A 16,304-nucleotide genomic window follows, 5' to 3' on the forward strand; every position below is an offset into this window, starting at 1 on the left:
ATTGGTAACTTATCGCAAATTTTGTATCTTTTCCAGATCACGTCCGACTAGTAACTCTAAGAAAAGTTTCTGAATACTTTACTTTTAATAAACCTCTTAGCATTTTTTTCATTATTGTGAGTGTCTTTGAGTTCCTATGTATAGGTCGTGTCACGTAAAATGAGCACTATGAGATTCTTATTAGGTTTGATACTAAGGCGCTAGCACTATTACAAAATAGTTCTTTTTCTTGAATACTAGTTACTGACAGGTTTATTTGTTAGTTTGCTATAAAGAAATAATGAAATTTTTAATCGATCAAATCAAAATCTTAAAATGGCAGATTTATGTAGTCGTTTTACATAAGGATAGCATTATTAAATTCAATCATAATCTATTTTTTATTTTTTATTAAATTATAAGCATCTTTTGTGCATCAAAAGGTAAACAAAGCACGTTGCTCACACGATTCCACAAGCAAAACCTGCACCTTGACAACTTCCAACGAAGGGAAGATTACCTAAAAAATTCAAAATTCATATTACCTACATGTGCGAATCAATGCATTTTATGGGCTATTATTTTAAAACAGTGACTTTAACTTCATTATTTATTCTAACATAGTACAAAAAATAACGAAAAAAAATCAATAAGCTGTAATTAAGAAAACAGCTATTTTTATTCAAATAATTTATTAATTTCGTTTTCTCTCATATATGACTTATTAAGTAAGTGTAATACTTGCCGTAAGGAATGGATTAAAACTAACAATGACAGACGATGTCGATAGTGGGTTCATTAATTACACTAAAATATTGATTAATTACTGTTTTATTCACACTTATTCCCATGTATCAGCTTACATATTTCGTTAATTGGTTTTTTTTACGTGACACTTACTGTACTTAAACAATAATATTCTTTATTTACTAATAATGTAGCTAATTAAACTATTATAGTTATATCACTTTAAAATAAAAGAGTAAAACTCTTGGAATGTGAAATATTTATTTACTTGAATTTAACAAGCTTGTTAATTTATTACAGAATATATTCAAGTTATTATTAAAAAAATGTTGATAAATTAGAACAATATAAATCGGTATTTATAGTTGTAATTCGCCATATCTTGATGTTATTAAGATAATAATACATTTTGCTAAGGCTGGCAAAATGTTAAATAGTGTATAATAAACACCAAACAATCATAGGCAAATATAAGCAATTGTCAATTTTAAAAATGGTATTTTATTTCCTGCCTATAAAGTTCACTATTATGTAGCTTATATAGCTTTTATAGCTTATTATAGTTCAGCATTTCTGTACCTATTTCCGCCTTTCCACACTAGGAAGTGAAGTAAGTTGAGTAGGTACCTCATCATCAGCGGCGTGCATAGAGGGTATGCAGATGATATAAAATGAAAAAATCTCCAGCAGGGCTAGCACAGGCAAGAGACAAAAATTAGATCCCCTGATAAGGGACATAATGAACGTATCCACCTGCTAAATCACGGGAACAAGGAATAGGAGAAGTTTACCCTCGTTTTTTTTTTTTTTTTTTTTTAATTTATTGATCAAAATAAAAGTAACAAATATTTTTCCAACATAATTATCCATCCCCTTAGAAACTATGCGTTTATGGTGGGGATGGCAGGTTCGCAAGTTTATATCTTAAAAAAAAAAGAAAAAAATGTATTCAACTACTTAATCAAATATATTATAACACATATATTATTTCCACTTATGCGCCAGTGCTTTAAGAGCTGATAAAGCTGTAGAAGACAAATTTTAATCCGTTCCCCGGGGATATAATTATTCCCTGCCCTGCCCTCCATTTTAAACGCTCATAGCTTAGAACAATAAGAGGTGCGTGTTCGGATTCGAAATCTGACCCCCGAACACTTTCGGGTCACACAGTCGAAGTTCTGCCCACTGGGCTAACACCGCTTTAAGTACCTAATTCCACTAAAGTATCAGTGTAAAAGAAATGATTATAAATTATTATTATTATTATTATTATATATATATATTTATTTTGAATTCGAATAGATGTTATCCTTTAGACTGCACTTTCTTTAGGATGTGAAGCGATGATGCAGTCTTAAGATATTCTTGACCATGTTTCTGTCGAAATGGTTGTTCGATGAGCAAATGAGTTCAATTTGTATAATTACCGTACCTCAAACGAAAATTTAAATTATGTTTTCGATAGTTATATTACGTCAGTGGTTATATATTTTAAAATATTGGAATAAAATAAAAGAAAAATGTTGGTTAAAAAACATTACTGAGGTATCTATTTTGGTTGTTTTCATTACTTACCTCCTAATTATACTTATTGTTAGCTTCTAATTAATATTGTTAGATCCCCAAGTAAAGGTAAAGGAACTTTTAAAATTAAAAATATATAAAACTTAATTTTTGATTAATTCGTAGAATCATAAATATCAAAGGGGGCAAAAGAAATATTTTCATATTGCAGAGTTGCATACTGAAATCCATTTCGAAGCAGTGATAGCGATTAGATATATATGGATAGATTGTGACTCGACATCACTTTCGGGGGCCCGAGTAGGAATGCCAGCACGCACCTCTAACTTTTCGAAGCTAATAATCTGTATGGTAAAAGACGATTGCTATACGTTATACCTTACTTAATTAACCAGCTTCCTAAAGAGCTTAGGGAAGTTATAACGAAGAAAAATATTAAGTATAAACTTAAACAACATTATAATATAGATCTTATAACAAACAAATATATTTAATGACAAAATCTGAGAAAAAATTAAAAACATCCTGTACATGTATAGTGAAGGAATATGAACGCACTTCGTTCCTACCTATACTGAGTTATATAAATTATGGAACGTAAACAAAAGGTTTTTACATTTATCAATGTCGACCTACCCGCATTCTAAATGGTAATGTGAATAAGTAACGATTTTGTAGCATTAATTGTGAATGTTAATATATTAATCTATTAGACTAACAAAGCAAAAATTTGTCAACGGCTGGGTGTACGGAATAATTCGTTTGAGTTTATGCTTACACCTTTAAATTAAGACCTGTGATGTATATTATGTGTAATGAGTTAATAAATAAAAAATGTGCGTTTTTTAGTAATTAAAATATCACTTGCTTCAACGGTGAAGGAAAACATCACGAGGAAACCTCCATGCCTGAGAGTTCTCAATAATGTTCTCATAGGTGTGTGGAGTCCACCAATCCGCACTGGGCTAGCGGGGTAGACTACGGCCTTAACCCTGTTTCATTGTTGGAGGAGACCCGTGCTCTGTAGTGGACTGGTAATGGGTTGATGTGATGATGATACTGATGAAATCGAATAATGTCACGATTAAGTCTATACCTAAATTCGAAAGAGTTTGCTGATTTTACCTCCTTCCTTTTTTATTACACTAGTGGGGAAGAAAGGAAACAGCAAAAAAGCCGCGTACATATTCGGTATTAAAATAAAAATACATGAATCAAATTTCATAATATTTTTTATTAAAACTTTCTCCTTATAAATCCATCGATTGCTAACGTAGTAAAGAAATAGAACGTACATATAGAAGCCATGTCTCAATGTGGTAATATAAATACATACAATACATGTTTTCATATCATTATTGTATATAATAACAGAGCTAACAATTGTCACCATGCTTAGCGCACACAAAAATGACTTGCGCACGCGCATAATGGACGCGAAACAATGAACAGATGTAGTACAGGGAGCTATATTTGTACCGGAGTATGATAAGACGTTTTCGATTTGATCCTGTTACGACAAACTTCAGATGCCAGAGAGACGATTGTCTGAGTGTCTGTGGCTTTTAGTTCTATAAATTTAGCTATGCCGTCCATTATTAATGAATATAGAGGTATTTACAGTCCATTCACTACAACTTGTCTCTTATATTATTTAGGACAAGTAATAGTGAATGGAAGGTTTTTATTAAATACATCTTTCTGACATCAGTCAAGCTCCTCATACTAAACTCATTGTTCTCTTAGTGGAATACGCCGCCATTTTGTTTTTTTTTTTTTTTTTTTTTTTTAATTCATTATACTTTACAAAATTGGATATGCATGACTCTATTGACTACACAATATTTATTATAATCAAGCGTTATATTATAATAGGATTAAACAAATTATACACAAAAGGTGACACGTACGATAATGTACGAGCAAAAAGAAAAACAAAATGGCGTCATAGGATTTCATTGCGTCTAGAAACCAGTTCGATACTTTCATACAAAAACTAAATATTAGAAAAAAAAATAGCATTTAAAATTATTCATCATAAGGCCGTCTTGTAGTTACTACATGATTTATTTTTATTTAAGGGAAAACATTATATAAAATGGACGATTGGCAAATATTGTATAAATGTTATCTACAATAAGCGAGGGAATATTATTTTGAACCAACTTTTATCATAATGGGCGTACGAACACGGCAACATTTTTCACCGTCTTAAATCGGGCGCGCTTCAATATATTCGAACTAAAGTATCCGTTAATAGAAAGAAAAAAAAATTAAAATCCCTTTAAATTTATTGGCCAGATCGGGATCCGAACTCAGGTACCTCATTACCTCTAGTGAAACATGCTAATCACTAGACCAAAAAGGCTGAGGCTGATAAAAGTGTCACTAAACACTATTAAAAATGTGTACTTGTGGCAAAGTGATAAGAATTAAAATAAATGCAGTTACCACCGCATCGCCGTTTTTACACTCTCTATGTAGGGTGTTTCTTATAACCATACAGACTCGCCGTTGTAAGACGAAAAAAGTCACCGTGTAAATAAAAGACGTCTTGGTCATTTGGAATTAATAATATTTAGGCAAAATGACATTGTGCCACCAAATCAGTAACAAGAAGACAGTAAACTAATCTGACATTATTCAAAGTAGTGTCATCCCCTTTTCAGGTTTCTGTTAATAAGGATATCACTACTTTGTTAGAGCAATAAGTTTATATGAAGATATCAATAAATTCAAGTATTACATAAAATAAAAAAATAAAAAAGAGAAACCGAAAATTAATTGTCTAACGTAGATAAAAATGATTTCAAATATCTATTTTATAACACACAACCGAAGTAGTTCATTGATTTTAATTATTTTTTTCCAAAATGGCGTCTACTGACGGCCAAAATTATTTTACTAAGACTCATACGAAGTTTCAGCTCAGAAATGCAGCTAAATGCATGTCTTGTATATTTGCGTTAAAGGTATATTTTAAAAAAAACGCTTTGATCAATTTTACGTAATATTTGAACTTACATTCACGTACGCCATCTATCGTCAGTCCATGGAATTAAATTATACATTAAATGAAAACAATAATGGAATATACAATATAATGAGGGAAAAAACACTAATCCCAGTAAGTATTAATTATAATTTGTTATTTTAACTACTAGTTCATATAAATAGGAATTGAAAATATTTGGGCTAAACGAACAAGCTATTCTAGGCTTAATTATATAATGTGTCAAAATTGTGCAAACCGTTCGGTTGAATGAACAATTTTGACAGATTTTACATACTTCATTTGAATGAGGAATAATTTGGCGCCAGTGGACTTGGATAAGCTTTCGTAATCGAATAAAATGTAAAAAGGCAAGCCAGTAAGAGAAGATACTTTAGGAATTATGAAGTGTCCTATTCTCAATCACGCACTTAATGCAACTATATTCTTTTCCATTCCTAATTACATTTTATTTAAAGTTTTATACGTATCTACTGCAACATTTTCCGTTCATAATTTGGGATACTAATATATAAAATCTGCGAAAACGTACTTTTTTTTTTTCTTCTCCAATACTTATCATTATACCTGGAATGAACCGTAAAACATCTGGGTTAGGACTTTGTGTTCATAAACAAATTTACTTTAGAACTTGACAACAGAATTATCTGAAATAAACGGTATTTTATGTCTTGTTATAACTCGAAAATTATTGTTATTAACTTTTGTATGCAAAACGATTGGGCTGACATTCTTATAATAAAGAAAAGTCCAAAGTAAATAAAAAATATGATTAGACTATATTCTTGCTAGCGAAATTATGAACGTTTACTTTCTCTTTACCAGGCAACATTCATTATTGTGCATTTGATCCCATTTACTTACCTAAGTCCAATTAAACATGAATATATGAATGAAAATTCTAAACTGGAACTAACTGTTCCTATGATAGACTTATATAATTGTCAAATTGTGATTCGATTCAGACTTTTGAATAGGGATTGAAGTAATTATAAATTACACCATACAGATTCTCCTGCTGCTTGCGGAGTAGCTTAATTTTCATAATATATTATGGATTTCCGCATAGTAACGCCTGCTTCTATACAATATTTCGATTCACAAGCGCCAAATTTTCCATAGGCAAAAAAAAAATTTGTAATGCAAATAAAAACAAAAGAAAGTGGGAGGCGTAAATTGTAAACGAGAGAAACAGATAAAGATTATTAATATTTTGAATTCTAACTACTTACAATAATACAAAAATTGTTTATGCATGTTTAAACATAGTCTCAGCCTGGCTATAGAGTTACATTACACGTGACTATACCCAGTGGCGTGCACAGGGTTCTCGACCAGGGTATGCATAAAGCCGTTACATGGCATGAAAAGGAAAAATTCCCCTCCAATACGAGTTAGATAAAATAATTTGGGTATGCAGTGCTTTCGTGCATGTATGAAGTGCACGCCACTGACTATACCATTGTAAGTGCCATACAATTGAAGCTATACTTATAAACCAGTTGTTAAGCGTACTAACACACGTTGCGGCAATTCATCGCAAAATTAATATGATTCCCTAGTGTAACTTTGGTGTAACGTTAGTCTGTCAAATTTGTGTGGAGTTTTCAAAGTTCGACGTTAGGTCCTCCTTGTCGGATGACAAATTTACGCTAACGTGGGCGTGACGTTAGTTAAAAATGAAAACTTAACTTCAGACTGCGCAGGCTTGCAATTCGTGCCGACGGTAAATTTTGGATGTTAACTTCAAACACACATCAGACATGAACAAAGATGTCATCCAGTAGCATTAACTATATTGGTACCGTACCATTGGACATAATATCTAACTAAATTGACAGACACGTCTAAAAATAGTGAGATCGTTTTTAACATAAACATGCTGAAACTTCTAGACCAGTCAATTTAGTTTTATTGCGGAATTTGCTTACAACTGAAGAGTTTTTGCCTACTTCTAATTATAATAACGGATGAGTCAAAAATTTCCTCTAAATGTGTATGACAATGGTGCTAATTCTGTTGCACACATATCTTTATATCAAATCAAATTGACAGACCTAATAGTGCTATCCTGTGCACAATATTTCTGTTGGAAAGGGACAGCACTAGACCTGTCAATTCAGTTTAGTTTAAAGATGTATTATATACAGAACTGGCATCATTGAATATCAAAGAGTACTTTATTAGCTTAATATTTGCATTAAATAAATTTATTTGTTCCTAAAAATTGAAGTGTAAGCTAAATTTTCAGAAGCTGTAGTGCTGACACTAGTCTCCAAAGCTGTCTGAACAAACGCCAACGCCTGCAGTTGGCTCCGCCGTAAGTATTCCATCCACTGCCCTCACTAAAAACGTTGTACATCGGTTGTATAGTTTCGCAAAGTTCTGACTCCTTCTTTCGAAAATCGAAATAATAATGACAGATATAGAGAAAACATTATACAACCAGCTAGCAAAGTTTAAAAAAGCCATAAGTGTGTCAGAACACTAAAACAAGAGTGAAATGACATAGCTGATACCTCTACAGCTAGACTGAGTACCATAACCTATAGTTAACGTTTATTAATTGGTTTTTTGTTACTACTGCGTCGCGATCGGGCTTCCTTCTGAACCTTAAGACCTCAAGTCTAAATAAACGAAAAAAAAAGCTGTTTTAAACATATGCAGCTTTGTTTGCATTTCATAAGTAATGTATACATACATGATTGAGTTCAAACATGAAACTTAGCTAATATTATAAAAAAAAAAAACATTTAATTGAATTGATTTAAGCACCGCCATTTTGGCGTGCATTTATAACGAGTTTATAAATTTGTAATGTAAAATGCGAACACTTATGCCCGTTTTCATTAGATCTACGAATCGCCTTAATCGAATGTCTAATTATTGAGGTGATTCCTAGAGCAAACGTGTCACTTATGTGATGTCTAACGACGTCAGGCGCCGTCTAAAGTTACGACACCGATTTGGCGCATCAAAAAATTTAAGGAAGTTGTGTAAACTGATAATTGACAGATGAAAAAAATATGAATTTATTTATTTTAATGGACAATTATTATAATTTACAAAACACCACATCTCGTGGCAGGAACCATAGATAATAAGTTATGTTTTATAAGTTGCGTATTGAAAATCGATGTATGCCTAGACTAGGCGTTGTTTGATTAGGCAAAGAAATTAGGAGTAAGAGTCGAAATCGAAACAGCGCCATCTAGTGAAAAATACTGTTTCCCAGTATTACAACTAGATGGCGCTATTCAATTTAGTGAACGGTACAAGAGGTCTTAAGGTAACTCGAGGCTACGTGACATGTTACACACCGTGCTCCACATTGTGTAACATTAATAAATGTTAGGTAGTTATATACTCTAAACTCGTCTTAAATATGCAATTCTTTATTTAGGTCTATAAACAGTACAGTTTTCATACTTGCCTAGTATTTCAAAGCTAAATAAGTCTTATTCAGATATTAGTTATAGGTACATTTTAAAAACGAGACTAACATTTCTTACTAGCATTTTGTCCGTGACTTCGTTTAACTGTATACTACATAATGGCGCTCCCACACAAAACTTATATAAGGAAATAGCATTAATTAACTCATTGTAACATTTTGTTTCAAAATGTCTTAATAATATTTATTGTTCATATATAACGTGATATAACATGGTAACAATTCATAACTTCGCAATATTGTAATGTTATATAACTTAATGTAAAGCATGTGTGTGAACACCATTACATATATTCATCAAAATAGTTGCTGCGCCATCTAAAACGACGAGCAAAAAAAGCAAATCTATTGCACGCTATAATTCAATTTCTTTCTTTTTCATTTTAAAATATTGGATAATCCACATAATTTTAAATGTCGTCTTTTTCACACATTTTTGGTGTACAATCTACCCTTTGTCTATGTTATAAGTTATATAACTTCCATGTTGAAAATCACAAATAAACATGTCTAAAGCCAAAATTATTATTTTAATAATAATAATAATAAAAACATCACAATAAATAAAACTTAATTTAAATAATTATTGTAATACACACTGTTTAGCACAGCGTTCCTATACACAACCTATTAATGACGTTCAAAGTTGATGAATAGTCCAAGAGTCCACAAGAAAAAAAATACCATTGATTCAAACATCTAAATTGTAACAGCGATCAAGTAACCGATCTTAATTTTATCGCCTTGCTTGGATAGGATATTCGCATTGCTAGATTGTTCTATACTTATTGAATGTACCAGATAAATAGGTATAGGTCCTAACTATTGGTATATTCAATTCGTATACGTTCATATCAATGTTAGCATGACGATTCAAAAAGACTGTGCCCTTTCTTAACTCATAACATCGTCACATCAACGATAGCGTAATAAACCGCGCGACCAAAATGGTCACATTTAAGTTCAGCGTTATGTTTGTAAATCTTTCACAAACATAAAAGCCGGGTTATTCATTTTAACGACGGCTCTTGAACTATCCCTTGGATAATGAAATGATAAACCCCTTTCTTAAGTCCAACTACGCAATGAACATTTATTGTTATTGTTTAATTTTATATGAAAATATTATTTTTCTCTCACACATCAAACATGAGGAACGTTAAGCGACAATAATAATAATTTTCTTTTTTTTTTATATTAATTTATATTCGCTTACATTAATTTAGCGGAACAAAAAAGCTAGACATTTTATTATTATTTCATAAATCGTGGATTTGCGATATAAATGCAGTAATTATTATTAAATATTTTATTTATTATTATTATATTATGTGCCAACCCTATCTCAGTAATGTCAACTATTCGCCAGACCTATCTTTCGTGATGGATGAAACATTCGATTAAAACAACAAAATCTATTCTATTGATCAATTATATCGAATAATTTTTTATTATAACAATGTATGGAATACCAATCAAAATCTGTGCGAATAGTTGACAGTAGAGAAAAAAACAACACCCTTCTCGATGCGTACATATTGGCTAGGACGTGAAAATGCAGAAGTGATAATTCATTGACGACTGACTCCTAACCTATAACCGCCGTAAAATACATTCAATTTGTACTCTTCTGCCTTGAAATTAAATTTCAAATTCCAACACCTAATTAGCACCGTTTTTTTTTAAATAATAGGACAATATCGAAGGCACCTTTCGTATTAAACTGAGCGTTGCTTTCTATTGTTTCTTGGTTGTTTTACGAGACGTTTCTAAGCGACTTCGAATCACAAATCATCACACTATAAATAGGCCATAGATATGCGAAAACGTTTCTATCCACAATTAATCGTTTTCATTGTTGGATGGGACCCCACAAGCGGTGATATGTTCATAGTTCAGCGTGTATATTCATATGTAAAAATATCAGCAAATTAATATCACTTGTAAATTAGCTTATCACTGTGTTACTAGCCACATGTTTTTTTTATTGTTTTTTTATACATCTAAAAAGTAATTTCGTAATTCTTTAGATTCCGGGAGTCCCCGAATGCTATCCTATTACGACCAAGGCTCATTGCCTTCGCTCAAATATATTTTTATATCTGAAATAATTCAAGGTGTCGAAGCTGGGTGGATTTCTGGGTTAAAACGTTTTCGCTTAACTTTGTCTGATTATCTGTTATAAAACTTAGAATATCGGGTAGTATTCTAATCTTGAGATACAAATCAGTCGTAAAATGCATGGCATTTAATTTAATATCATGAGTTTACTTATATAAATGCATTGCTCACTAGTCTTACACCCCATATCTATTCTTGCTTCATGCAAGCAATTTTTAAAAAACGTAACTGAATTTTATTTTCCCTGTCATTTATGTTAAAAATATATCAGCTGACTTATTTACGCGACATTTCATCAGTGTGGCCTCACGCTTATGTATGTTTTTTTTTTTTTTGGGAATTTTTCCCAGAAAATTTGAGAACTAAGCAAACCTACCAATAAAAAAATAAAATAAGTAGGTTTTTATAAAAAACTTCCAGTTATCCTCGAGAGCTTAGTTCGACAAAGGCGTGAAATGTCTTATTTAAGACGTGTGTTTATTTTAACACACCGAAAATGATGAATTACTTCATTAAACTGTCCATCTTTTGTGGATGACCTTGACATAACAACTTTAATCGCATTTTCAGTAATTGGACCGATATTACATTTGGAAATAAAAAAGTACGTCCATAGTATGTTTTCTATTGAATAATCACTCCTGAAACTCCTGAAATTATATAAGCGCGTTTCTAACACGGTTTTCGAGAAAACGTGCGTCTTTTGAATATTTTCATTCAGTTCAAGAGCCTAGTGCGAGATTGTCTATCTACATTCACTTATTCGGTCGCATGAAAATTAACAACTATTAATAAGGTAACGCTGTATCCAAGTTTTGTATCTAGATTGCGCAACTAGGAGACAATATATTTCGTAGATAACATTCGACTTCGCCATTGATTAAGCAAACGTAGGGAGAAAATCCTGGACTTCACTTCTGGACACTTTGGTGATAAAGATAAAAAAAAACTCCTGTTCTGGTTTTACTATCTAACCTTGACTAGCGATCGGTATTCATACGTAAACATATGACCTTGATAGAGATATTAAATGAATAAAAATATTTAAATTTCATGGTAATAAAAAGCTATCGTACATAAATGATAAGTATATGATAGTGTTATAACATTCTAACAGTGCGGCCACATACAGTCTTGGACCAACTTGAGTCTTACCTAGCCAATATGCAAGCTGAGAGTGCCAATCTAAATTGATCCTTATCCTTTAGTAATAAGGCCGGCAGCATATTGGATACGAATTTTTAAACAACAGCCAGCGAGATGGGATTCAGAATGTAAACAAACTTGTACATTGGTGCCAATTACGCTGTACGCGAATCTCTATTAAACTGGGTCCGTAAATACGATAAAAACTATTTATTGCCTTCGAGATATGTAGTTTTTTTTTCTCTCTTTTATTATTATCTTTATCGGGACATCTGTGCAGAAACCTTTTTTTCAATCTCTACTCTTAATTACAATCCCACCTGGCGGTAAGTGCTGATGCAGTCTATGACAGTAGCGGGCTGACGAGCTTGGCTATCGCACCTCAATCAGTTCCTATCATCATCGTACCGGAACGCTAAACCTTGGCGTGAAACCGGTAAGGTGGTAACTAGATAGAGGCTTTTGTTTGTGTTTGTGGCCGAAGTGATCCACCAAATCGAAAAAAAAATAATAATCATGAAAGCCAAATGGGCCGCTCTGGGGATCGAACCAGTAATCTCCATTTATGAGACCACACTCGCTTACCACTGCATCAGGTTCCCAGAAACCAGTAAAGACCCGTTCGTTCTGAAGTGGTTACACCTGGGGGTATCATCTCAAGCTCTCTCCCGGAACCCATTGCATCCCGCCAGTGTAAAATGCAACATAGCTCGCAAACAAGCCCAATTATAAGTACCCTGGACAGGTTAATGTCTAGTCGGGCATACACCGACTTAAACAAGCTCGAATAAAGAACGATTTTTTTTTTAATATTTGTAATAGCCTACCATTCTTACAGCAGCCTTGCGTGCCCTAAGCCCTGCACTAGGTATACCAATCTAACTGACGTCGCGTCACGCGAACGAAATAATTAAGAAACACATACAGTTCTTACCGCGCAAAAAAGTTAAAGTCGGGCATACAATGGTTAAAACAAGCTTGCGTACTAATTCATATTTTAAAACTTTTTTTTTCTCAACACAATCTCATCCAATAGGCGGCCGGCCTTATCGAAACTTTACACAGGGTTCAATGTAAATTAGTAACCGACCCTTACCCGAGGGCCACGGCTTTCGCGATGCTACAAGTGACGCGATGTGTCGTGGCCAGCTATATTTCTATACATTTTTTTGTCGCATTCCGCATCGCTATACCCCAAGGCCACAGCTCTCGGCTGAAACACGCTCAACAGCAAATGTGTAGAGAAAAACCCTTCCAACTATTACTTTTTCATCTTGCGTTTAAAGCATGCATTATATGTTACTGAATATATTTTGGAGCATATATATACTTTTGACATCTGGTTAAATATATTATGCAACAGAGCAATACGCCCGCTCGAATACCGTTACGTTTATTATTCATATTTTCCACAATTTTTTCATTTAAAAAAATACAGATAAAGTGGATTGACTGTCAAGATCGTCTCATTTAACTTTTTACACGGACCAAGAATACGCAATATGAAAATTAAAATAGCATATCTTATGGAGTTGCGTCAACTTGTTTCTATACATTTGTTTTTGTAACGTGTCGCTCACGCAACAAGGCTGTGGCCCGGGCGTTAAGCTACCGCTCCCGCGACGAGGTCGTGGCCCAGCTAGATCGCGTTCTGCAGCGTCAGCGGATGGTTGTGTCCGTTGTGCGTCGTGAAGTCGTCGAGCTTGTTGTTCACCTCGGCCATGCGTTCAGTTTGTATGAAGTTGGCGGATATGTGGCCAACGTTGGGATTGCCGTTGTTGGCTTCCAATATTGGCGTGTTGTCCATTTTTGTAGTCTGCTCCTCTTGTTTGTCCTTCGTCTGTAACGATCAGAAGGTTGTATAGAAGCATTGCGTTACTTTCCGGAATTTATTATTTGTTCTTAATTCTGTAGCGGCGAGTATGGCAAACTGGCGGATCACGCAGCAATGTGATATTGTGCTGCCTTCGATACATATAAACACCCAGACACTGAAAAACATTCATGCTCATCACACAAACATTTTCCAGCTGTGGGAATCGAACCCACGGCCTAGGGCTCAGAGAACAGTCGCTGCCCACTGCACCAGTCGGCCGTCTATGATGAGGCCGTGATGATTACGTACCTCATGTTGTTGGGACAGTCCAAGCAGGTCGGCAGTGATGTTACCGTTGTTGGTCACAGGCTCAAGGGGGGCCGGTGACTGGCTTTTTGTATCTTCAGGCTGCTTGGAAAAAAACAGGGAAACTATTTTACAAAATATTTTAAAATCAAATAAACTTGGGTTTTCCTCTAATCAGGTTTTAATGCTAGCACGATAGCTGAACATGTTTTAGCTAATACAATATTAAATTGAATCTATACTTATTTATCAAAAAGGTTTAATATATGATTTTAAGAAATCAAATTTGCATGCCATTCGATGGCGATTGTAGCACTATTCTACTATTGGACCCAACAACTAAGGAATTGAAATTTAAATTGATTCATTGTTTGATGGTTAAAAATTCTCAACTGATTTTAAAAATACTTTCACCTAACAAAACAAGTTTTTACATATTTTATTACACTAAAAAAAAGAATACAGCCTGAAATAATTGTATTTGTAGAGCAAACCAGAAGAAAAAAATGCGACATAGCTGCTTTAACCGTGTGCACTGACTAAATGTTTTAAGAAGGTCAAACAAAAAGTGTGAATAAGATAACGCATTTTACGTATTGATTAAAAAAAAATGTGATTTTTAATCATCATTATTTAGAACTCAGCATGTCAGAAAAAGTTATTAGCTCTACTACTAGAATTTTTGATTTTGATTTGTTTCAGGCAACTATGCCCATATAAAAACACATAAAATACGGTAGATAAATTAAAAAGATATTCAAATTCAAAATTTATTTATTTCACGTTGGCCTAATGCAAGCACTTTTGAAACGTCAAATATGTTTGTATGTAGAGACTCTACCACTGGTTCGGAAGGTAGATTCTACCGATAAGAAGCCGGCAAGAAACTCAGCAGTTGCTCTTTTTCAACATTGTTTACAATTTAACAATCATTTATCTATCTTTTGAATCTGTATATAATGTTATCTATCTTTGCGGAATTCCATTATATAATATGAAAATTAAGCTTAATTTGATATACTCCGCGAACAGCAGGAGAATCTGTATGGTGTAATTTATAATTTCTTCAATCCTTATACTCTACACCAAACAGATCCTCGGCAATGTACCCTCTACGCACGTTCCGCTCCGAAACCGGAGCATCCTCAGGAGATGTTGACTTTACAATGAATAATTGTTAAGAAGTTGTAAGTATTGTATAGAAAAGTAAGAAAGAATAAACTTTAGATATATAACTCACCTGACTAGGGGCAAGCTGCAACAAATCCGACGTCTGCATATTGCCGTTGCTGTTATCCACCGCGATTTCCACTGACACCGGCAAATTCACATTCACGTTCTCTCTAACAGTCACTATGGACGCACTATCACTGACTGACGATGCACTCTCTAAACTACCGACTACATCCGACTTTGCACTATCATCACTAAAGAGCGACACATTATTTTCAGACTTCGCACTATCTTGTGCGAAATTCACTAGGGGCGCACTTTCTTGCGCTGTATTTACAAGTGCACTATCGGCGTTCGTTTCAAGTGTTACACTTTCCATTTTCGTTTCTAGTGTTGCACTTTTAGAATTCTCTGTATTGTTGTTTAGGGATGATCCATTTTCATTTGTTGTAGCACTATCTACATTATCCTTGGTTGGTTCTGCTGCTGTGTTATTTTCAGGGGCTGTTTGATTTTGATGTTGCGTTGTTTCTTGATTTTTCTTTTCTTCTTCCGCTTGCTGTAAAGACAGAGATTATTACTTACTTATTATTTAAATCTGATTTAGTATTAAGTAATTTCGAAAGTTTTTTTCTTTTCTTCTTGAAGTATTAAATCTAATGCTATATTATCTGGATTAAATATAAATAAATAAATATGCTTTTTACGACAATACACACATCGTCATCTAACCCCAAAGTAAGCGTAGCTTGTGTTATGGGTACTAAGATGACTGGTGAATATTTTAATGAATTATATACATAAAAAAATTTAAATACAGATCAACACCCAGACACTGAAAAACATTCATGTTCATCACACAAACATTAACAGTTGTGGGAATCGAACACAGCCTTGGACGCAGTAAGCAGGGTCGCTGGCCACTGCGCCAGTCGGCCGTAAAACATTGGAGCGATAATATACATTTAAGTAAATTGAAGTTATCAATTGTATAGAAGAAGAAGAAAACTGGGTCTATCAGGTTA

At 33.5% G+C, this 16,304-nt stretch overlaps 1 protein-coding gene across 6 annotated transcripts in view; it reads right to left on the bottom strand.

Moving 5' to 3' along the window:
- Positions 1 to 8,637: 8,637 nt before the first annotated feature.
- The window catches only part of LOC120633633 (calponin homology domain-containing protein DDB_G0272472-like), a 78,414-nt gene continuing 70,747 nt past the window's right edge, over positions 8,638 to 16,304 (bottom strand). For all 6 annotated transcript variants that reach the window (XM_039903910.1, XM_039903909.1, XM_039903908.1 and 3 more), the window contains 3 exons: positions 15,347 to 15,838; positions 14,110 to 14,208; positions 8,638 to 13,824 (listed from right to left, as the gene is read on the bottom strand). In XM_039903910.1, coding sequence (XP_039759844.1) covers positions 13,624 to 13,824; positions 14,110 to 14,208; positions 15,347 to 15,838 — 792 coding nt within the window. In that variant the 3' untranslated portion in view covers positions 8,638 to 13,623. The remainder of the gene's footprint in view (positions 13,825 to 14,109; positions 14,209 to 15,346; positions 15,839 to 16,304) is intronic.

The sequence above is a fragment of the Pararge aegeria genome, chromosome 22 (assembly GCF_905163445.1).
Source record: "Pararge aegeria chromosome 22, ilParAegt1.1, whole genome shotgun sequence".
Classification (NCBI taxonomy): Eukaryota; Metazoa; Arthropoda; class Insecta; order Lepidoptera; family Nymphalidae; genus Pararge; species Pararge aegeria.